General features: G+C 50.0%; 1 protein-coding gene across 1 annotated transcript; it reads right to left on the bottom strand.

Moving 5' to 3' along the window:
• Nucleotides 1-9,824: 9,824 nt before the first annotated feature.
• On the bottom strand, nt 9,825-19,182 carry LDLRAD1 (low density lipoprotein receptor class A domain containing 1). Its single transcript, XM_033226289.1, is given in 7 exon segments — nt 9,825-10,122; nt 11,257-11,385; nt 13,104-13,241; nt 15,199-15,304; nt 15,306-15,343; nt 18,364-18,415; nt 19,097-19,182. Coding segments are annotated over 7 exon segments (633 nt in total). The 5' UTR covers nt 19,118-19,182; the 3' UTR covers nt 9,825-9,973.
• Between the last annotated feature and the right edge of the window lie 5,839 nt (nt 19,183-25,021).

Raw genomic sequence — 25,021 nt, 5'->3', positions numbered from 1 at the left:
TACAAAAAACTTAAACAAATTTACAAGAAAAAAAAAAACATCAAAAAGTGGGCAAAGGATATGAACAGACACTTCTCAAGGACATTTATGCAGCCAACAGACACATGAAAAAATGCTCATCATCACTGGCCATCAGAGAAATGCAAATCAAAACCACAAGGAGATACCATCTCACACCAGTTAGAATGGTGATCATTAAAAAGTCAGGAAACAACAGATGCTGGAGAGGATGTGGAGAAATAGCAATGCTTTTACACTGTTCGTGGGAGTGTAAACTATTGTGGAAGACAGTGTGGCAATTCCTCAAGGATCTAGAACTAGAAATGCCATTTGACCCAGCCATCCCATTACTGGGTACATACCCAAAGGATTATAAATCATGCTACTATAAAGACACATGCACACATATGTTTATTGTGGCACTATTCACAATAGCAAATACTTGGAACCAACAGAAATATCCATCAATGATAGACTGGATTAAGAAAATGTGGCACATATATACCATGGAATACTATGCAGCCATAAAAAAGGATGAGTTCATGTCCTTTGCAGGGACATGGATGCAGCTGGAAACCATCATTCTGAGCAAACTATCACAAGGACAGAAAACTAAACACCACATGTTGTTACTCATAGGTGGGAACTGAACAATGAGATCATTTGGACACGGGGAGGAGAACGTCACACCCCAGGGCCTGTCATGGGTGGGAGGCAGGGGGAGGGATAGCATTAGGAGAAATACCTAATGTAAATGACAAGTTAATGGGTGCAGCAAACCAACATGGCACACATACACCTATGTAACAAACCTGCACGTTGTGCACATGTACCCTAGAACTTAAAGTATTAAAAAAAAAAAGAACTCTCAAAATGCAATAATGAAAAAACAAGCCATCTAATAAGTAAAAGGAGCAAAAGATTTGAACAGACGCTTCACCAAAGAAAATATATGGATGGCAAATAAGCACATGAAAACACGCCCAAATCATTAGTCATCAGGGAAATGCAAAGCAAAAACACAGTGAGATACAACCACACACCAGTTAGAATAGCTACAATAAAAAGGCTGGCTTCCCACCTACTCAAGAGGCTGAGACGGATCACTACTTGAGCCCAGGAGTTGGAAACCAGCCTGGGCAACATAGCAAGATCCCATCTCTTAAAAAAAAAAGGTCTGTGCATGATGACTCATGCCTATAATCCTAGCATTTTAGGGAGGTGAGGTGAGAGAATCACTTGAGCCCAGAAGTTCAAGAACAACCTGGGCAACATGGTGATATCCTATCCCTACAAAAATAAAAATAAAAAAATTAACCAGGCGTGGTGGTGCACACCCGTGGTCCCAGCTACTCTGGAGGCTGAGACAGGAGGATCACTTGAGCCCAGAAGGTTGAGGCTACAGTGAGCTGTGTTCATGCCACTGCACTTTAGCCTAGGCAACAAAGTGAGACTCCGTCCCAAAAATGAAATGAATTTTTTCTTTTTTTAAACAAAGGCTGACTGTAGGTTCACAGAGACGGTTTGATGAGTGAATGAAAGAGTGAGGCAACGAATGAACCAGAGCTCAGTCTCTTGATGCCCATTTTCAGTTCAAAACTCACAAGAGACTGATATGTACAACCAATTTTATTAATTTTCAATGTGGACATGTCTGGCTCCCTCGACAGAAGTCCTCCAAAATGTTGGTGAGAATGTAGAACAACTGGAACTCTCATACTCCAATGGTGGGAATGTGAAATGATACAACCACTGTGGAAAACAGATAATTTTTAAAAGTTAAAAACACACCTACTTGATCCAGCAATTCCACTCCTAGGTGTTTCCCCAAGACAAATGAAAGTATATAGCTATAGAAAGACTTGTACACAGGCCGGGCATGGTGGCTCTTGCCTGTAATCCCAACACTTTGGGAGGCTGAGGCAGGAGGATCTCTTGAAGCCAGGAGTCAGAGATTATAGCAAGCTATGGTCGTGCCACTGCACTCCGGCCTGGGTGACAGAGTGAGACCCTATCTCTAAATACATATATATAAAGAAAAGGGCCGGGCGTGGTGGCTCTCGCCTGTAATCCCAACACTTTGGGAGGCTGAGGTGGGCAAATCACCTGAGGTTGGGAGTTCAAGACCAGCCTGACCAACATGGAGAAACCCTGTCTCTAGTAAAAATACAAAATTAGCCAGGTATGATGGCACATGCCTGTAATCTCAGCTACTCGGGAGGCTGAAGCAGGAGAATCGCTTGAACTTGTGAGGCAGAGGTTGCGGTGAGCCGAGATCGTGTCACTGCACTCCAGCCTGGGCAACAAGAGCAAAACTCCATCTCAAAAAAAAAAAAAAAAAAGAGAAAGAAAGAAAAAGAAAAGAAAAGAAGGTCGAGTGTGGTGGCTCATACCTATAATCCCAGTACTTTGAGAGGCTGAGGTGGGCGGATCACCTGAGGTCAGGACTTCAAGACCAGCCTGGTCAACATGGTGAAACCCCACCTCTACTAAAAATACAAAAATTAGCTGGGCACAGTGGCAGGTGCCTGTAATCCCAGGTGCTTGGGAGGCTGAGACAGGAGAATCGCTTGACTCCAGGAGGCAAAGGTTGCAGTGAGCTGAGATTGCACCACTACACTCCAGCCTGGGCAATAAGAGTGAAACTCAGTCTCAAAAAAAAAAAAAAAAAAAAGAAAGAAAAGAAAATATTAAAAAATGTTTAAAGAGTTGTACATAAATGTTCATAGTAGTCTTATTTGTAATAGCCAAAACTGGGAATAACCCAAAATTCATCAATAAGTGAGTCAATAGGTGAAGCATAAGTGAAGAACGCATCTCTTCAGCCTGGAATGCATAAACACATAGTGGGTTATACAATGGACTTTTATTCGACAATAAAAAGAATACTGGACATGCTACAACATGGATGAGTTTCAATAGTTATTTTCAGTGAAAGGTGCCAGACAAAAACTGGTATATGCTGTATGATCCCATTTATATGACATTATAGAAAAATGCAAATGAGTCTATACTGACAGAAAGTAAATCAGTGGTTGCCTGAGTATGGGGGTGAGGATCAAGGATAGGTAAGAGGGAGGGGTTACAAAGGGACACGAGGAAACTTTTAAGGGTGATGAGTTTGTTCTCTTGTATTAACTGTGACAGTTCATGGGTGTGTATATATGTCAACACTTTCATAAATATTGTTTCATAAATGTTTATTTTTTTGAGACAGGGTCTTGCTCCATCACCCAGGCTGGAGTATAATGGTGCGGTCACAGCTCACTACAGCCTCGACTTCGAGGGCTCACACAATCCTCCCATCTCAGCCTCCCTGGTAGCTGGGACTATAGGCACGCACCACCACACCTGGCTAATATTTTGTATTTTTTGTAGAGATGGGGTTTCGCCATGTTGCCCAGTCTTGTCTTGAACTCCTGAGCTCAAATGATCCTCTTGCTTCGACCTCCTAAAGTGCTGGGGTTACAGGCGTGAGCCACCATGCTCAGTGAAAATGTACACTTTAAATAGGTGCAGCGTGCCGGGCGCGGTGGCTCACACCTGTAATCCCAGCACTTTGAGAGGCTGAGGCGGATGGATCACCTGAGATCAGGAGTTCAAGACAAGCCTGGGTAACGCAGTGAGACCTTGTCTCTAATTCAAAAATAAGACTGGGCGCAGTGGCTCATGCCTGTAATCCCAGTACTTTGGGAGGCCAAGGTGGGTGGATCCCTTGAGGTCAGGAGTTCAAGACTAGCCTGGCCAATATAGTGAAATCCTGTCTCTACTAAAAATACAAAAATTAGTTGGGCATGGTGGCGGGTGCCTGTAATCCCAGCTACTATGGAGGCCGAGGCAGGAGAATCACTTGAACCTGGGAAGTAGAGGTTGTAGTGAGCCAAAATCGAGCCACTGCACTCTAGCCTGGGTGACAGAGTAAGACTCCGTCCTAAAAAACAAAAAAAATTAAAAAAAATATGCATAACTTACTATATTTCAATGCATAACTTACTATATTGTATATATACATATAGATATACATATATTGTATATATGTATATATATAATATACATATGTACAAATATATATACATACTATATATGTGTATGTATACATACACACATACTTTCGTATATATATTCTTCCAAGGATTCAGAGAAATCACTTCTACTTTGATCTCAAGTGGCCCTCAGAATCCCAGTGATAACCACCTGGCAGTGCATCTTTGGGCTGGTCCCTTTCTTCTCTGGGAAGCAGTGTCCTCTTTTGTCAAAAGCCTGGCTGTGCTTGAGGTCCTCGCCAGCTCTAACGTCTGTGGTTCTGTGAACCTAAGCATGAAAAAGAGTCCCCTGCAAACAGTGACGGCAAATAGTTAAACCAGACCAGATATCCAGTCCAAACCCTGGGGCCCAGCCTGAGCCAGTTCAAATTCCATTATTCTATCCCTGCATGTTTGCACAGCAAAAAATCTGTTGTTCTTAAAGTACTGACCTTGGAGCTGGAGCCAGGAAGGCTGGGAGATGGCAAATATTGACGCTGGCTACCTGGGTTCTCACTCCAGGTTGCTCTGCTGACGTGAGCCAAAGGAGGGGCCTGCCTGGCTTCCATGGGTCCTGTGTCTTTCTGGAACCACCTTATTGAGTGCTGTTTGAGTGGTTGCTGAGGCACCGGCTCCTTTCTGAAAGGAAGACCCAATTAACAGGAAAAAAACAAACGCTAGTTCTTCTGCCCAAGCCAGCCACCTCCTGTTTACAGGCTGTGGCCCTTTGGCCAGAGCCCCAGCTCTGCCCTCTAGGGAGAGCTGGCTGAAAACGAGCGAGACATGACCAGGGATACGGCGGCCTATCAAAGTATGGATCCTGGGCCTGCATCTTAAAAACTGTGATCTTAGGCAAGCAGTTTCATCTCTCCATGCCTCTGAGGAGTGTGAATAACCAAACCAGGTACGTAGAGTGGTTGTGAGGATTAGAGAAAATGAGATGCCAGAGATACAACATACAGAGCTTCTCAGTGGTGCTTGGCATGGAGTGAGCACTCCCTAAACCTTGACTATCAATATTCATTAAAGTCCCTGGCATGGCGCCTGGCACCCTTTTCTTCTGCATGAAGCTTTACTGCTTCCAACTGACATTTGCATTCCGGAGCTCACTTTTCCTCTCAGTAAGCATTTGAGAGGGTTTGGCGCTATGTCCTTATTCCTGATGTTCAGAGGACAGCTTTCTTTGCAGCCCCTCCTCAGAAGGAGAAATCAAATATATGTGTTCCTCCTGCTGAAAACCTCTGCTGGCAGCCTGCAGCCTTCATAGTCAAGCTCCCTCTCTGCTGCCAGGGTCCAAGACTCTCCTGACATCCAGGCACTCCCTCAGCTGTCACGTGCCCTCCCCACATTGCACCCAACTTGCCTTCCTGCCTGGTGGCTGAACATCTCTTCAACCTCGACTACTCTTTCCACGCCCCCTGCCTGGCTCGTTCCTAATCACCCTTCAAGGTCCTGCTTAGGTGTCACCTCTGCTAGGAAGCTTTCCCAGACATCCTGAGACAGCACAAAACTGAACTACCATGGTGTATTAGTCTGTTCTCACACTGCTAATAAAGACATACCGAGATTGGGTAATTTACACAGAAAAAGAGGCTTAATGGACTCACAGTTCCACATGGCTGCAGAAGCCTCACAATCATGGTGGAAGGCAAAGGAGGAGCAAAGGCATGTCTTACAGGGCACCAGGCAAAAGGGCTTGTGCAGGGGAACTGCCCTTGATAAAACCATCAACTCTCATTGGACATATTCACTACCATGAAAACAGTATGTGGGAAACCACGCCCATGATTCAATTATCCCCACCTGGCCCTGCCCTTGACACGTGGAGATTATTACAATTCAAGGTGAGATCTGGGTGGGGACACAGCCAAACCATATCACATGGCAAGGGCCCGGACTTCAGAGTTGGCAATCCTGGCTCTGTTGCCTACCAGTCACACACTCTCAATAAGCTGCCTTGCCTCTCTAAGTGAAAGGTTTTAGGTCCTCTAAAAATAATACCTACCTCATAGTGTTGTTGTGTGGATGAAAGGTAAAGCCCTTACTTACCATAGTGCCGGTTCATTGTAAGTGCTTATCGGACGCTAGCTGTGTGCACCTAAGTACCTGGCTTTTAGTCCTTGCCCAGCTATTGACATGCTGAGTGGACGCAGACAAGTCTGTCTTAGACTTGGTTTCCCTATTCTGTTAATGAAGCATCTTAAGCCTCAGAGGCCTGTGGATGGTTTGATGGGGAGTAAATTAATATGCTGCCCACAGTGCTGGGGCCTCTGGTTGTTTTTTCAGAGAAGTGCTCCAGGCTGCCCACTAAAGAAGCCCAACTGCCGCACCAACAGACCCTGCGGGGAGGTGGACGCTTTCCAGCCGCCTGAACCGCCACGGCTGACTTGGTATGAGCAAACATAGGCTCAGGCTCTGATCTTGCCTGGCTTCCTGTGGCCAGTGCTCAGGACATGTTGTCATTTGGGTGCTGAGATGAACCTCTGGACCTTTCTTGTTCTTCAAGGACAAATTCAACCCCCTCTTTCCCTTGAGACTGGCATCCTGTTGGAGAAGGCATGGCCCAAGGCAGGAGGCCAAGAACACACTCCTTCTGAGGCATCCTGGACTCGTTATCTTTCTCATCCCCCCACCTTACTGTCCCCCGTCCCCCACCCATAGGAATGCTGAAGACCCGTGAGTTCTACCAGTAAATAGCCCTTGACCACCCCTTTTCTCTGCCCACTTGGTCCCAGCCCTTGGCATCCTTTTATTGGGCTGTTATAGTGAAAGGTCATGCTAGGTGAGATACTGTGGCTCATGCCTATAATTCCAGAGCTTTGGGAAGCCAAGGCAGGAGCATCTCTTGAGGCCAAGAGTTCAAGACCAGCCTGGGCAACACAGTGAGACCCTCATCTCTAAAACAAACAAACAAACAAAAAAAACCTCAGCGTGGTGGGGCACGCCTGTAATCCCAACTTCTTGGGAGGCTGAGGGAGGAGGATCATTTGATCCCAGGAGTTTGAGGTTGCAGTGAGCTATGATCATGCCAGTGCACTCAGCCTGAGTGACAGAATAAGACTCTGTCTCTAAAAATATACATACGTAGATACAGATTGTGGTAGATCCAGTTTCCAGGCTAAATTGCCCTTGATGATAGCCCACTGCCATGCTAAGCTCTCCATAATCCATCCCCTGCTCATCCCTCTTACCTCTTCTCCTAGCTCCTCACCCACCCTCTACTGTGGCCTCTCTGGCCTGTTGGACATTTCCTGGCTGAGCTCTACAGTTCACTTCCATGACTTTGTTCACATGACCCCTCATCCTGGAATGTCCATTTTGTCCCCTCCTACCTCTGGAAATTCTTCTAGCCTCCAGAGCCGGCCCAAAGTCCTCCTCCTCTGGGAAGGAAGGCTCCTCTGGTTCAGGGTCAGAATTAAGGATGCCCGAGGGCTCTCTCAGCTCCTGCTTGCGCTGCAGTTGGAGAGAAAATCAGCGGAACGTGCCAGAGCTGAGAGCTAACAGTTCCTTGGGCAAGATCCCTGAGGAACACTGTTCCAGGAGCTCCTCAGTTGGTCCGGGTCAGAAATGTGATTGTCCTTGCTCTGGGAGGCCCTCCTCGGAGCCCTCGGCCCAGCATTTCCTGCAGTCCCAGCCCTCCCTCCATGGTGTGAGGTGCCTCCTCCAGGTGACCCTGAGCTCCTCGTGTACTAGGATCCAGGTCTCTTCTCTGGGGGCTTAGCATCTGGCTCACAGCTTGGTCCAAAGCAGGTTTGCAGAGGCTGATGAGTGAACGATTATATGAGGCAATAAATAAATGAGAGCTCACCAGTCCTTTCGATGCCCATTTTCAGTTTTCTTTTTTTCTTTAAAATTTTTTTTTTTTTTTACTTTAAGTCTTACTTTTTTTTTACTTACTAAAAAATATTTTTTACTTTAAGTACCGGGATACATGTGCAGGTTTCTTACATAGGTATACATATGCCACGGTGGTTTGCTGCATCCATCAACCTGTCATCTAGGTTTTAAGCCCCTATTTGTCCTGATGCTCTCCCTCCCCATACCCCCACCACCAACAGGCCCCAGTGTGTGATGTTCCCCTCCCTGTGTCCATGTGTTCTCACTGTTCAGCTCGCACTGATGAGTGAGAACGTGCAGTGTTTGGTTTTCTGTTCCTGTGTTAGTTTGCTGAGGATGATGGCTTCTAGCTTCATCCACGTCTCTGCAAAGGACATTATCTCATTCCTTCTTATGGCTGCCATTTTCAGTTTTCAAAACTCAGAAAACTGATATGTAAAACCAATTTTATTAATTTTCAGTGGGGACATGTCTGTCTCCCTCGACAAGAGCCCTCCCATCAGGCAGATCCCAAGTCTCTCTTTCAGAATATGGGTTGCACACTTTCTGATCCTCAACCTCATGTTTTATTTTTATTAAAAAGAAATTTTTCGAGACAGGGTCTTTGTTGCCCAGGCTGGACTGCAGTGGCATGATCATGCCTCATTGCGGCCTCAACCTCCCAGGCGCAAACGATCCTCCCACCTTAGCCTTCTGAGTAGCTGGGACTACAAGCATGCGCCACCACGCCCGGCTATTTTTTTTCCCTATTTTTTGTAGAGACAGGTTCTCCCTATGTTGCCCAGGCTGGTCTCAAACTCCTGGGCTCAAGTGGGACACTTCCACCTCAGTGTCCCAAAGTGCTGGGATTGTAGGCGTCAGCCACTGCACCTGACAAGCTCACTTTTAAAATACCCCACAGAGACTCTGCCCTGGTCAAGATATAATTACACCAGTAGCTGGAAAGGCTTCTGGGCTCGGGTACCATAGACTGTGTTTGGGTCCCAGTTCCAGCACTGACTTTGCTGTATGATTCTGGACAAGTCATTGCCCTCTCTGGGCCTCAGTTTTCTCATTCATCTAATGGAAATATTCATCCTTGCCTGCCTGGGCAGTGTGAAGCTGGAAAGATAAGCAGAGAAGCAGCTCATTCAGGCTCCAGGACCAAAATATAGTCCCTACTTCCAGAAAACTGAGCTGTTTAGGTGGGCAGCTGGGCATAGAGTGGAGGGTGGGGAGTGGTGGGGTGGAGAGCAGGGTGGACAGACAAAAGATTGGTGAGGAGCCCTTCAAGCTGCTCTTTCTCCAGATCTTCTATTCTACAGCTTGGAGTTTCCTGTGGTGGCTTCCCACCGGTAGGATGCCAGATATCCTGTTTCATGTGTTGTGTCATGTGGTTAAACCAGTAGAGCCTGCGGGGTTAACTGAACTGGAGGAGATGCTAAGGTTGCATCCAAGCCCAGTATATCTGCCTTAGGTACCAGAGGGGTAGGAAGTGGCATATGTTTCATGTATGTGCCATCCATGAAGGCTAAACTCAGCTTGTCATTTAGTTCCCAGACATATCATCACTCCAAGGGGTGACGAGATTAGGATCCACAAGTATGCCTTGGAGCAGTTAGCAGATTTCCTATGAGTCGCCCCAGAGACAGGCATGAAATCATGGAAGTAGATTCCTTTTCTCTTTGTTTATGTTTTTGTTTTGTTTTATTTTTTTGAGACAAGGTCTCACTCTGTCACTCAGGCTGGATGGAGTGCAGTGGCATAGTCACAGCTCACTGCAGCCTTGACCTCCTGGGTTCACACAGTCCTCCCACCTCAGCCTCCCTAGTAGCTGGGACTATAGGTGTGCGCCACCATGCCTGGCTAATTTTTGTATTTTTGGTAGAGACAGGGTTTCATCACCTCATCTGTGTTAGAAGCCACCTAACATGGTAATGAGCTCCTGGTCATTGGAGGCATTCAAGCAGAGACTGAACAACTTGAAAGCAAGAGAGAAAATTCCTGTTCAGAAATGATGTGTAGATCCCATTTCAAAGGCTCCTTCCTGCCCTTGTGAACTAGGATTCAATTTTCATGTGCAGGGTTATCAGTGCCACTCCAGCCAGCCTTCCATGCTGGCCTGAGTAGCCCACTCAGGGTCCGGGACAGGCATACTCATCGGACCAGTCGGAGCAGTGCTGTATGTGGTCGCAGCAGAGACGCCTCAGAATACAGTCGCAGTACTTGAAGAAGGTTGAAGGACAATGCCACCACCCAGGGCCACAGGGTGGGCACACAGTCACTGGGGAGACAAGAGCCAGCAGGAGAGCAGTTGCTGTGTCCTGGAATGCTCTGTGCACCAGGGCACTCCCTAGTTCTGAAACCTGCTGTAGCTCCCCATGGCCCCAACCCATCTAACATGGGTTGAGTGTGTTCCTAGTTTTCCTGCAGCAGAGAGAATCTAGACTCCACAGCTCACAGGCTATGTGACCTTGCTCACCCTGTCTGAACCTGTTTCCTAGTGTGCTCAAGCTTGTTATTAAGCAAAGGATGTCAGGCAAAGTCCCAGGCACATGGTAAAGACTGCAATATGAATGGGTGCCCTTCCTTACCCTAAGTCTAGCCACATTTATCTGCCATGACTCCCTGAGAGTGCTCCTAGCCTTCTCTCCTCTGCTCAGGCCTCCGGCATTCCTCCCCACACACCCAGCCTCTGCCTACTGAAACCTGTCTATTGTTGGTCTTCTTGAATGCTACCTCTTCTGAGAAGTCTCCCTTGATTCCTCCAGGTTCCCAGCATCTCCTTTTGGCATCAGCATGATGTAAGTCCTGGGGGTAGGACACATGCTTGATTCCTGATGTCCCCCACCTGAATCTGATACCAGGTGTGTTCTGAGCACCCCACCAGTGCTCAGAAAATGTTTGTTGATTGGCCACTGGGAAAGAGATTGAGAGGAAACTCTAGGGCAGCTATAGGACTTGGGACTTGGATCAGGAGGCCTGGGTTCACACCTGAGCTCCCTTCCTGTCATGCACTGTACTAATTTTCTCTGCTCAAAGCCTCAGTTTACTTACAAACAAATTGGGGCCAGTGATTCCTGCCCTGCTTTCCTCACAGGGTTATTGGGAGGTGCAGAGATGAGGGAACCCCAGGTTCAAATCCCAGCAGGGTCACGTATGTACTCTTTGCATGACCACCTTCTGGGACCCAGTTTTCTCATCGGTGCCCTTGAAGACGACTTCCCCACTGCAGAAGAATGAGCCTCCAGAAAAAGTCACTTGGAGTGGTAGTGAGTACCCCACCACCGGATGTATTCAAGCAGGGGTAGAAAACTCCTTCCTAGGATGCAGAGAAGGCATGCAAAGGGGAGCTCTAGAGATTCCCTGGTCACCCTTTGCCCTCTGGCTGCTGCCCAGCCTGTGCCTAGACCCCTACCTGGGCTCAGTTCATCCGAGCAGTCCCCACAGTTGTTAGTGCCGTCACATTTTTGGTCTGAGTAGATCCAGGAGGCCGGGTCTCCACAGTGGGCCACGAGGAAGCGGGGGAGGCTCTGGGGCACATCTCCTGGGACAGAGGAGGCAGGAAGAAGTTCACATCTGGTCACAGCTGTCTGAGGGTTATCTGGAGAAGGATTGGCCGCCCTGGCAGTTGCCAAACTCAGGATCAGTGCCCATCCAGCCCATAAGGGTACAAGCAGAAGGTTTCCTGGGGAGGCAGCGGAGTCAGAGGGAGAGGAGAGCTCCGTCGCTGGACAGAGGCCCAGAGAGCTGCCCCTCCCTTCCTCAGTTCCTCCCCAGCCATGGTGTGTTCCTGCCCCACACCACTGCTGATACTATGCCCCTCCACAAAGAGCCTCCTTAATACTATCCAAAACCATTCCACTTTCAAGTTCAGGTTCAAGTTCCATCACCTCCAGGAAGCCTCCTCCAACTGGAACATCACAGGAATAAATGTGGAAGTCTTACAGTTGGGCCCCGGAGCTCAGGGGATGTAGGGTTCACACACCTTGTAAGGCAGAGTCTGAGGACCTTTCTTGAAAGTACATTCTGTTAGGCAGCAGTATGATAGGGCTACCAAAAATTCACACAAACTCAGGCCACACCACTAGAGGTAGAAAACCTCGGGCAGGGAGAAAGCAAGCTTCTGTTCCTTAGACTGCCCAGACCCAGCCAGAAGGGCCGAGGATGTTTCTGAGGCCTGTCCAGGGAGGGGCACATGGGCAATTGGTATTTATTCTGTGGAGCATTGATGGAGTGGGGAGGGCCAGGAACGCGGTCACAAGGGGGCTGACTGTGATCTAGAGAAGGGGATGTGGCCTAGACAAGAGAACCCTCATGGGGGGCAAGGGAGTAATCTTCAAATCCATGCAGCGCCACCATGATGGGAGGGATTAAAGCATAGTCTATTGGGGCAGGGTTGACAGAAGGACAGAGTTGGAACCAATCAGGGAGGAACCACTCTGGGAGGCAGCTCTAAGTTTGGGACAAGGAAGACCTTCCCATGGAAAAACCTTCCAATCCTTGCATCTCAGGGGGTGCAAACGGAAGCTGGGTGGCCTCGGTTGGGCTTGCTAGAGAGGGGACTGGGGATGAACTGGGGCAAGGACTAGATGTTTTTGAAATTGCTTCTCGTCTTGAGGGTCTTTGATGCAATGACTCTCCCTCCATGAGCTCCCCTGCCCCATCCACTGCACCTCTCCAGGCTCTCTCTCCCCTGTGGGGTCAGGCTTCTCTCTCCTGAGAACGTTCCGGTGTCTGAGGTCTGGGGCCAGGTCTTCCCATTCATTCGTTTGCTCATTCATTCAGCAAGCCATTCTGAATACCCCTCTGTGCTAGGCACTGGGGCCATGATATCAAGCGGACTGGGCCTGCAGTCTGATGGGGGCAGCAGATGTGCCAATCAAGTGACAGCCAGTGTGACGAGGGCTGTGACACAGGGAACCACAGGGACTGTGGAAGCCCAAGGAGACAATTTAACCTTGTGTGGGAGTCAGGGAAAGCTTCCTGGAGGAAGCTTTGACCTCTGCCTTGAGGGATGAATACGGGTTCCCTGGGAGTGGAGATGCACAGGGTGAAGGCATTCGTTCATGGGGGCATGTATGTGTGTCCCTGACTGGGACCAGGTCGGGGCAGGCGTTCCTGGCTGAAGGCACTGGATCATCAAAACCATGGGGACGTGAAGGTGCCTGGTGTGTTCAGGGATGACTGAGCTTCAGTATGGCTGCAGAGAGAATTAGGGTGTGGGGGAACCCCTGGGAGGGGCAGCACCGAGCGGGTACTCACGGCACAAGCTCTCATCCTCATCCTCGCCGTGGGTACAGGTGCGAACGCCATCACAGACCCCACTGGCTGGAATGCAGCTCCTCTGGTCATGGCACAAGAAGCCTGTCCTGTTTGTCAGTGTTATACAAGCTTGGGCTCCTGAATGGGTAGGGGAAGGCCCTGGAGGGTCAAGGGTGGTGCTCACAAGGACAAACCTTCCTCACCTGAACTCCACCTAGAGCTGGCCTGAGGGGCTGGGGGCAGTGGGGAGGATGAACCCAGCGCCATCAATGGGGTTCAAGCCGAAGCTCTACCCACTGCCGGCTGCCTGATCTTGGGCAGATGACCTGACCACCTTGGGTCTCAGGTTGTCTGCAACATGGGGATCATAGCACACACCCTGTGGGACTGTTGTGGGGATTAAATAAAAGCATCTCTGTGAAGAAACATAGAACAGAAAATGTGAAGAACAAGTAATGGTTCTCTCCTGTATTGAAAACTTATTTACAGTGTCACAGGAAGCTTCTGAGGACAGTGTTCAATTCAGTGAAGTGGTTGTAACGGTGGAGCTCCTGATACGAGGTTAGAGTGTCAGAAGCAATATACTTGGGCTGGCTGGAGGGCCATGTGTCATAATTCCTTCTATCTGGGCACAACTGCAAAGCACTTTCATATCTTTATTCTATAGTTCCCCAAACACCCCTGAGACACGTCATCATTGGCCCCCCATATGGGAGGAGAAAAGGAATACCCACTCCTAGGACTGCCGCAAAGAATTAAAAGACGGAAACCTGCGGACAAGGTAGGGGAACCCCTTGGCCCCACGTGTGTATACGTGTGCATAATTGGGGATGGGAGCCGGTTTGTGCATTTGTGTTTGTACATGCATGAACCACCTCTCAGTCCCTGGGCAGCCTCAGCTAGTGTGGGTGGGGGGACGGGGGACCAACTCTCAGAGACACTCATGTTGACACAGACACACACACAGATGCACACACACATGAACACATGCTCACACACAGACAGCTGCACCTACATGCACACTCACAGATACACAGACAACAGATGTGCACACATGCACTGACACACACATGCTCTCACACGGACATGAACATGCATACCCAGCTGCATACACTCATAGACATGCAAAACACACAGGTGCGTACACGGACTCATGACTGACTACTCATGACTGCAGCTGCTCATGTACTTGCATCTACCTCAGGGCCTGTGTTCCTGCACAGGCAGCGGGAGCGCTGCGAATCTCAGCCCCTGACCTTGCCTCAGCCCTCTACACACACCCTGCCTGGCTGCAGAGCCATCCTTCAGAAACATCCACCTGGTGACACTTGCCCCCAACTTAATCTCCTTTCTGTGGCTCCTGGACTATGACCTCCCTTCTCGGCGCAGCCTGTGAGGCCCTTGGCCCCACTTGTCACTCTAGCCCTTCCTGCACACTGGCCTCTTGCAGTGTCTTCTTCTCTTCCTGCTTCCTCCCACCCCTCAGGGCTCCACACACGCTGTTCCCTGTTCCTGGGCTGCGTTTCCTGGCATCCCCCACTACTAATACCCATTGTGCCTACCCTGACTCCTCAACGGGGCTAGACTCTCAGGGATCCCAGGATTACCCTGCTGTAATATGTATTCATGTCCAGACTGCTCTCAGAACAATTATTAGCTCCACGAGGGCAGGCATTGTCTTGGGGTTGTTCACCCCTGAAGCTGGGGCTGCAGGCATGTATGGGATGTGACCCTGTCCCGGGTGGTGGAGACGGACACACAGATGGATAGCACCACCCCAGGGTGGCCAGGCCAGGGGAAGAGGAAGTGTAGGGACTGTGGGGCTGAGAAGAGGCTTGTAACCCAGCCTGGGGGTCTAGGAAGGCATCCTGGAGGAGGTGATATCAGAGCTGGGTCCTCTCAGTAACCACGTCACAGATGTGCAAATGGAGGCTCAGAGACTGGTACAGTCAGTGTGCACAGGTGTCTGCGCGTGCACCTTAAGGAATTTGTCCAAAGTCACCTGGTAGGGGCAGGTTGGGGCTCCTTCATTTCTCTGTGCCCCCCCCACGCCCTTCCCACCGGGTCTGACCCACCCTTTCTTGGCTGCCCTGACCTGGGGTGCGTGATGGGAGTCCAAGGATGGTGACCAAGGCGATGAGGGCGGCCAGAGTTGCCAGGAGAAACAGCAGAGAGGCAGAGAGGCAGAGAGGCAGAGAGGCAGGCCCCGCGACACGAGCAGCAGAGGGGGCCGCAGCCTGCTGTGTGTGGGGGAAACAAGCCCGGGGGTGGTGGTGATGGGGGGCCAGCACTGGGAACAGGGAACCCCCTTCCCGCCATGCCCGCTGCAAGCAGCCCCTTCCCCTACCAGGGTGAGCAGAGCAGGGATGGCTTCCCTGGAGGAGCAGCTCCGAAGCCCTCCGTGATGCTCTTTGTTCTGCCTGTGGGCCCACCCCACTAGATGTCACCCTGGCCGGGGGCCCACAGATGACTGAATGGCAGAGGCGGACAGCCTCCTCTCCCACCCGCCATCAGGTGACCTCCTCAGGACACAGGGAGAGATGGATGCCTGGCCTGTGTGTCCAGCCCCCACCTTGGGGCAGAAGCTCCATTAGGCCCTTCATAACTATGGTCTTTATTTTTCAAAACAAACTTTTATTTTATCAATGAGGAAACTAGGGCTCAAGAAGAAAAGATTCAGGTCACCCTGGGTAGAGCTGGTGTGTGAATCTACACCTGTTTGATGCCAAAACCCATGCCCTTTTCACTATCCCAGTTGACTGTCCATTCTGGAGTCTGCCGGGATGCAGGTTGGAATCCCAGCTCTACCACATCCTCTCTGGGCCACACTGAGTAAGCCACTTCACTTCCCTGTGCCTCAGATTCCTCATGTGGAAAATGGGGACCACAGTAGCCACCTTCGAGTTTGTTGAGAGGATTAGAATTTGTTGAGTTAACGTGTTAGAACAGTGCTCAGCACATAGTAAGTGGCGAGTATGAGCTATTATTATTGTTTTTTAAAAAATTATTATTTTTTATATTTTAGAGATAGGGTCTGCCTCTGTTGCCCACGTTGCAGTGCAGTGGTGTGATCGTAGTTCACTGCACCCTGTAAGTCCTAGGCTCAAGCAGTCCTCCTGCCTCAGCCTCCCAAAGTGCTGGGACAACAGGCGCATACCACCGTGTCTGGTCTGTTATTGCTTGTTGAGGACTTACCATGTGCCGCGCCTTATTCTAAGTGCTATGGAGATAGCAGTGACAGGGGACCTCCCTACTCTTGTAGAACTGTACTTTAATTCTCCTTTAATTCTCTCTCGCTTACAAAATAATAAAAGAAGGCTTTACTGAGGACCTCCTGGGTGCCCTGCCGTGCAGCTTGCCCTGGTCCTTGTCCTCTGCAGCTTGTTATTGCACTTGGAAGGCAAGGCATGGACATGTCTGAAGGAGCATGGGAGCTACTGACCTGCCCAGGCCACAGGTACCTCAGAGAAAGGGGCAGGAGCAGGTGTGATTCATCCCTGTGACCCCAGAACCCAGCCCAGAGCCAGGCATGTGGTGGGGGCTTTTGTTTTTTGCGTTTTTTTGAGACAGAGTCTTGCTCTATTGCCCAGGCTGAAGTGCAGTTGCATGATCTTGACTCACTGCAACCTCTGCCTCCCGGGTTCAAGCGATTCTCCTGCCTCAGCCTCCTGAGTAACTGGGATGACAGGTGCCCACCACCATGCCTACCTAATTTTTGTATTTTTAGTAGAGACGGGGTTTCACCATGTTGTCCAGGCTGGTCTTGAACTCCTGACCTCAGGTGATCCACCTGCCTTGGCCTCCCAAAGTGCTGGGATTATAGGTGTGAGCCACCGCACCAGGCTTGGGGCTTTGTGAACACTGTGAATACGCTGACTCAGGGGCCCAGGAGACAAGGGAAGGCCCCTAGTATGGGTCAGTCCAGGTTATTCCCAATCCATTCACATTTCCAATGCAGCGTCCTCAGAAGCAGAGTGGGATTTCCACAGGCAGGTAAGGGGAGGGTGCAAAGAGAGGGCATTCCAGGCAGAGGGCGTGGCAGGAATAAAGGCCTGGTGGTTGCAGGTGGGGGAGCACAAGTGGCCTGGGGTGGTGGGACTCCAGGATGGATGTGCATTGGGAGGGGAGACAATAGCAGGAGAGGCAGCATAAATCTAAAACCTGTCATCCCTACAGCCCTAGCTGGTGGCTCTTTGGCCATCAGCAAACTGGGTAAACTCAGGTAATCAGGGAGGCAGCGTGACTCCGGGCAGGGAGAGGTGTCCTGATCAGCCAAGCAGCTCCTCAAATATTTGTGCAGCACAGACCATGCGCAAGGTGGGGCAACAGGAGAACCCGCGGAACCAAGGCTCCTGCCCAGGTGAAGCTGTTGCACTTCAAAGCCAGAAAGCCCTTAGGTGCCAGTCCCCTTCCTGGACCGATGAGGAAAAGGAGGCGATTCTTTCCACAACCGCGCCCATCATGAGTCAGGACTTGGAAATAAACAAACACCAGCTTGGAGCAACAAAAGCCCTGTGGCTTTGTAACCAGAGACACCTCAGTTCACATTTGAACCCTGGCCTCTGACCTCCCGGTTGTGTGACCTTGTCCTGGTTACCCAACTTTTCTTCGTTTCAGCTGCCTCATCTGTTATTGCCCCATAACAGGGTCCCTGTCTCAGAGCTGTCCTGAGGATTAAAGGGATCATGCGGCACCAGGTACATAACTGGGGTTGGATTCTTTACAGCTGGTATTTTAATCCACCTCTCTGAGTGTGTTTCCTCACTGATCAAATGTGGGCCAAGCCAAGGCATATACAAAGCTCAGTACGTGCGTGTTTCTTCCTGCTTCTGTTTTCAGAAGGGTAAAGAGAACTGTCCTGGTCACACCGTGGGCCAGTGACACATAGTAGGGCTAAATAAAATATGTCACTTTATCCCTCAGAGGTAAAGACAATTGCCCAGGTCACCCACTGAGTCAGGAATTTGGTGCTGGTTCTTTTCCCTGTGTTAGAGGAGAGCACTGTATGCAGTTTGATGCCTGTGAGGTAGGCAGCACACAGTAGGTGCTTAATACATGCATGTGTGTGGAGTGAATGAATAACCCTATTTAGCAAGTGACTGTCAGCATGGCTGGCCAGGAAGCTGGGAGCAGACAGTAACCTGGAGGCAGAGGTCTGAGGGAAAGCGGGAGCCTTGAACCCTCCTCATGCCTCTATAGCCAACTGCCAGCTTCAGAGGAGCCCCACAGGGCACTGGTCCCCGGCTCTCCAGTTCTTTACCTTCCCCTCCAGGGTGGGCTTTGGGTCCAGCAGCAGTGTAGTCATTCTCTCCCTGCCCAAGAGAAGAGAGTGAGGGGTGGGCTTAGGTGAGGTGAGCTCCAGCCTCAGGGAGGCAGAAAACAGGGTTTTCAGAGGGCTCACTGAGAGATTCTGAGAGGCTCACTGAGAGGTTCCACCACGGGTCCCTCACACCCCAGCATGCTTACACCCCAGATGCTTCCTGCCCGCTTCCTAGCTCCACACCTTTGCCTGCACTGTGCCCTCTGCCTGGAATGCCTTTTTCTCTGCTGTCCCCCTGACAAATATTCATCCTTCAAACCAGCTTGGGCAGCAACTCCTGGGTGAGGCTTTTTCCCTGATACCCTCCTCCCCAGTAAAGCTGGCCACTCTCCCTTCCCATCCACCCAGCTCCTCTGTTTCCACACCAGCACTTGCCACCTGGACTGTATAGCTGTGTCACTGGTAGGGTCCCCTACACCCTGGGAGTGAGCCCCGGGGCAGGCCGGGGGCTGATTTTCCTCCGTGTCTCCCATGTATGCCCACTCTCTACTGCCCACTCCTCATCCCAAGCTTTGCTCTCCCAAGACCAGGAGCCTGGTCAGGGCAACTCTTACCTGGGGACAGCTCTCATCTGGGGACAGCTTTCACCTGGGGACAACTCTTACCTGGGGACAGCTCTCACCTGGGGATAGCTCTCACCTGGGGACAGCTCTCACCTGGGGACAGCTCTCACCTGGGGGAAGACCTTGTTCATGTCTTCAGCTTCCAGCTCCCTGGCCAGGGCTGTGTGCAGAGAGCTCAGCACGAGTTCCCTGCCTTGTCCCCAGGGCCAATCTGGAGGAGGGACAGGCGGGAGGCCTTGCCCAGGCCACACCCTCCCTGTGGGCAGTCCCCTGCCAGCTGCCTTCCAAGCAGAGGCAAGGAAAGGAGGGCCCCGCTCCGGCCAGGCTATTCCCTCATCTGCCATCTGACAGCAACATTGCGAGGCTGGAATCCTCATCCCCATTCCACAGATGAAGAGTCAGAGGTTCAGAGAGGGAGAAACTGCCCCGAGTCTCACAGTACATGGGAGGAGTGAAACCCAGCAACTTTTCAGGAAGTGCATTGTCCTCCACATCAGTGATGGAACCGGAGGAGCTCAGGTTCCAGGGGTATGAAGATGCAGGCAGAAACTCCCAGAATTAACGTTTCTGTGGCTAGAAAGTAGGGGTCATTTGCTCATTGATGTTCTTCTGTTCAACTACATAGGTAACCTAGATTGAAAGAATATGCATTTTCCACTAAAATTATAAAGCAAATGTAATTTTAAATTATTTCACTTAGAAACGTGGCAATGTGAATTTTTACTGTCCCTGAGGGGGTGCCCGAGGTAGGGAAGAGGTGGGAGGCTGGTTGCTTGCCTGAACAACCCCTTCTACACCCCCAGTGAGTGGGTTTCCCTAGCAGCCTGTCCCACTGCTGAGCAAACCAAGGCCCTGGAATTTTGAGGGACAGGTCCAAGGACCCAGTCCAAGGGAGGAAAGGTGTCTACCTCCAGAAATGAGCTCAGGAGTTCTTGCGCCTGCCTCTGATGCCCATAGATTTTCCAACCTGCAATCAGCCTTTTCTTTTGCATTGGAAAATAAAATGATGAATCCACGTGGGGCCAAGTGGGAGGCGCAGACACAGGGGCAGCCCTTGGGAGGCAGCAAGTAACACTCTGAAGAGCTGAGCCCTAGGCCAGGAGAACGGGGCTCTCATTAGGGCCCTACCACTGGCTCTGACGGGCTACTCACTCCCCTTCCCTGTGCCTCAGTTCCTTCATCCAGAAAATAAAGATGTAAACTAGATGAAGTGGGTGTTTTAGTTTAAGGTTACCCAGAATCAGACTCTAAGACAAGATGTGAGGGCAAGTAGATTTAATTGGGAGTGATCCCAGGAAACGCTGGTCGTGGGATGAGGGAAATGAGACGGGGAAGAGAAGGATCCAATAACAGGCGTGTTATGAAGCAGGTTCCCGCTGTGGGCAAGTGGAATTTAGCCCTGCTGGGGCACTCGGGGAAGCCAGGGGAGAAGATGCACCTCAGAGTTATCCCACTCAAGGTCGGGGGAACTGGGGTATTAATCTGCCAGCTTCTGCCAGTCCTGGTTGAGAACGGCCAGAGGAGGCCAGGCATGATGGCTCATCCCAGCACTTTGGGAGGCAGAGGCCGGTGGATCACCTGAGGTCAGGAGTTCAAGACCAGCCTGGTCAACATGGTAAAGCCCTGTCTCTACTAAAAATATAAAAAATTAGCTGGGCACGGTGATGGGCACCTGTCATCCCAGCTACTTGGGAGGCTGAGGGAGGAGAATCGCTTGAACTCGGGAGGCGGAGGTTGCAGTAAGCCAAGATTGAGCCATTGCACTCCAGCCTGGGCAACAAGAGCAAAACTTCGTCTCAAAAAAAAAAAAGAGAGACTAGCCAGAGGGTGTTAATTCCTTGCACCTCTGGGCTGCCTTAGGCAAGGAGATGCCAGTGTTGGCAACTTGGCAACTGCATGCTAGGCTAATATGTCCTGAAATGGAAAGGGTTGATAGCATGGGCAGGGCACCCATGGTCCCTGCTAAAGACACTAACTAGATTTTATATGGCAGGCCAACTGCAACTGATGGGAAAAGGCTCTCTGGAACATGGGTTCAGGACTGTGATTGACCAGTGATGCCTGCCGTGGGTGTAAGAGTGGAGAGGGGTATCAGACATGATGACCATTTGCCATTCCTGAACCTATTAATGCCCTTCAGCCTCTGGCCTTCCTTGACTCTGTGATTCTTAAGTGTTCCTCTAAAAAAAAGACTCCTCGGGGCTTTGAAATGCCCTTTTGTCTGCTGAGTCCGGATACAGCCACATACGATTTTGCTGAAAGCACTGTGTCTCTCCAGGGCTCAGGCTGTCACCAAGAACCCTTGGGGAAAAGGCAGCAAGGGACCTGGTGACATGAAGGAGAGGCCCTGGAGCCTCAATTCTTGAACTTCCTGGAATCATATCCCCTCCAATTCACAGTCTCACTCTCAAGGGGAGGGCACGGATGGAATGGAGGCAGATATTATTTACTGAGCAGCTACTATGCTCCAGGCACTACACCAGCCGCCTTACACACGCCCTCTCCCTTGATCTTCACAACAACTCTGTAAGATAGGTAATATTATTACACCCATTTGACAGATGTGGAAACTGGGTTCAGAGAGGTTAAGTAACTTGCCAAAGCCACACAGTGAGTAAACAGCAGAGCAGAGATTTTAAGCCAGGTCAGTTTTGACTCCAAGCTTGTGGACCTGTGGAGTTGATTCGCACTCCCTCCCTTGTGGATGAGAATTTCTGATGATCACATGTCCGTCAACACTTAGTACCATCAGACTTTTTGACTTCCACCAGCCTGACAACTGTGAAATACCATCAGTGGCTCACCACTGTCAGGATTTGCAGTCCTCTTTTGCTTAACCTCAGACGTGTCTCATTCTAAAGCAGGGAGAGGCTGGGCGCTGTGGCTCGCACCTGTAATCCCAGCACTTTGGGAGGCCAAAGTGGGCAGATCACTTGAGATCAGGAGTTTGAGACCAGCCTGGCCAACATGGTGAAACCCCATCTCTACTAAAAATACAAAAATTAGCTGGGCATGGTGGTGCATGCCTGTAATCCCAGCTACTTGGGAGGCTGAAATGGGAGAATCGCTTGAATGAACGGAAGGCAGAGGTTGCAGTGAGCCGAGATCACGCCACTGCACTCCAGCCTGGGTGACAGAGTGAGACTATGTCTCAAAATTAATAAATAAATAAATAAATAAATAAAGCAGGGAGAATGGTGTGCAGCAGCTTAAGGTGGTGCCCATATGAGGCTTTAGAGGAGGAAATTGAAAAGAGTGGAAACAGGGCTGCAAAGTCCCTCAGGGAAACTCAGAACTTTGATCAGCAGAGTCAAGGGGACCTCAGGCTCAGAAAGCACAATGGCCTCATTTTACAGAAGGGGGATCTAAAGTCTGGAAAGAAGAGGGAACTTGCGCAAGGCCATACCATGGTCAGTGCCCTAGCACAGCGAGCACTCCTTCCACAGCAGCAGATGGCCTCAGGAACGTTGGCATGTGCAGCCTCAATTTTTTTTTTTTTTGAGACGGAGTCTCACTCTGTCACCCAGGCTGGAGTGCAGTGGCGCGATCTTGGCTCACTGCAAACTCTGCCTCCCAGGTTCATGCCATTCTCCTGCCTCAGCTTCCGAGTAGCTGGGAATACAGGCGCGCGCCACCATGTCTGGCTAATTTTTTGTATTTTTAGTAAAGACAGGGTTTCACTGTGTTAGGATGGTCTCGATCTCCTGACCTCGTGATTTGCCCACCTCGGCCTCCCAAAGTTCTGGGATTACAGGTGTGAGCCACCATGCCCTGCCCAGCCTCAATTATTTTTAGCCTCGCTGTCTCTCTTGCCTAGGGTAGAGGCCCCAGGCTGCCAACCTCGTGTGTCCCAGCAGTTGCTCCTGAAGGGCACGGTTCAGATGCTGGGCCCACGTTGTCCCCTCCTTCAGCTCTCTTTCTGGTTAGTTAGAACTGATGGCAGGGGCTTTCACTGCCTGTTCTTGTCCTAGTGGGAGGCAGTTGTTGGGATAGTTATATCATGAAGATTAATGGCTTGGGCTGTAGTAAACGACCTCCACTTCCATCCTGCTGGGCCCTTGGCCTTGACTGGGACCTCTGGGCCAGGGCTGGGTAAACTTCTAGCAAGAGCATACGTTTTGGAGCTGATAGTCCAAATGGTCTCACCACTAGCTGAGTGATCTTGGCTGGGTCACTTAACCTCTCTGAGCTTCAACTTTCCCATCTCCCACTCTAGACTTCTTTCCCCTTATTCCTGAAGAAAGAGGAGGACAGGAGATCCTACCCCACTGGGTGGACCTCTCTGTCCTCCCTCCTCACCCAACACCATGCTAAGCCCACTCTCTTCACCTGCTCCAAAATCCTTCTCCCTGCCAGGCCCCCAGAAAAATGTTTCAAAACCTTAAGAAAAATATGGAAAGGTGGCCGGGTGTGGTGGCTCACGCCTGTAATCCCAGCACTTTGGGAGGCCAAGGCGGGTGGATCACAAGATCAGGAGATCGAGACCATCCTAGCTAACACGGTGAAACCCTGTCTGTACTAAAAAAAATACAAAAAATTAAGCAAGCATGGTGGCAGGCGCCTGTAGTCCCAGCTACTCGGGAGGCTGAGGCAGGAGAATGGCGTAAACCCGGGAGGCGGAGCTTTCAGTGAGCCGACATTGCACCACTGCACTCCAGCCTGGGCAACAGAGGGAGACTCTGTCTCAAAAAAAAAAAAAAAAAAGAAAGGAAAAAGAAAAAAAATATATATATGGAAAGGTAGGAAGAACAATGTAAATAATGTAACAAATAATCACGAATCCAATGAGTTAACGAATGTTAACATGTAGTCAGTTTTGCTCCAGATTTTTTTCAGCACAGTTCAGGGCCTCTGTTGTTTTCCCCAGTTGTATTTCTTCTCCTCCCTCTCCAGAGTTGATCAGTTTCCTGAGTATGGCATGTATTCTTTGCTAACTGGTTTGTATATTTTTAACATATGGGTATATATACATGAAAAATATGTAGTGCTGCCTTTATGGCTTTTTAAAAACATTGACATAAATATCATCTTAGTGTACATATCTCTATTGCTCTTTACACACACACACACGCACAGACACATCTAGTTAGTGTGCATATCTCTCCTGCTCTTTACACACAAACACACACACATGCACACACACACACACACACACACACACCCCTAGAATCATAGTGTAGCAAACTGCTCTGCAAAGGGAGTGACCTTGCATTCCCATCAGTAGTATGTGAGAGCTCTTGTCTCCCCAGTCTCACCAGCTCTTGAAATTGCCAGACTTCCTGACACCTGCCAGTCTGGTAGGTGTGGAATGGGATAGTCCTACTGCTACCACCAATTGCTAACATTTATGGAGTTCTTTACTTTTGTCACATACTGTACTACATGCTTTATGTATATTCACTGATTTTGTCCTCCACAGGAGATGGAGACTATTATTATTTCCATTTTACACATGAGAAAACTGAGGCACAGAGACATGAAGTTACTTGCCCACGGTTTGCAGCCACAAAGTGGCAGAGCCAGAATTCAGACCTGGCTGGCTGAATTCACTCTTATCCTTACCTACGAATTCACTCTTATCCTCACCACTCGAAAGTGTGGCCAGTGGATCAGCAGCACCCACATCACCTGGGAGCCGGTTAGAGATGCAGATTCCCAGGGATCCCCAGACCTACCACACCAGAATCTGCATATTGACAAAATGCCCAGGAGATTCAAAAGCACATTACTTTGGAAAAGCACCGCCCTACCCTGTGTCGTCATGCAGCTCCTTTTAAAATATACAAGTGGGCCGGACGCGGTGGCTCAAGCCTGTAATCCCAGCACTTTGGGAGGCCGAGACGGGCGGATCACGAGGTCAGGAGATCGAGACCATCCTGGCTAACACGGTGAAACCCCGTCTCTACTAAAAATACAAAAAAAATTAGCCGGGCGAGGTGGCGGGCGCCTGTAGTCCCAGCTACTCGGGAGGCTGAGGCAGGAGAATGGCGTAAACCCGGGAGGCGGAGCTTGCAGTGAGCTGAGATCCGGCCACT

This window comes from Trachypithecus francoisi, unplaced genomic scaffold, assembly GCF_009764315.1.
Source record: "Trachypithecus francoisi isolate TF-2019V2 unplaced genomic scaffold, Tfra_2.0 Lachesis_group12, whole genome shotgun sequence".
NCBI classification, from domain to species: Eukaryota; Metazoa; Chordata; class Mammalia; order Primates; family Cercopithecidae; genus Trachypithecus; species Trachypithecus francoisi.
The sequence above is the reverse complement of the archived record's forward strand: the minus strand, read 5'-3'. Positions and strand labels throughout refer to the sequence as shown.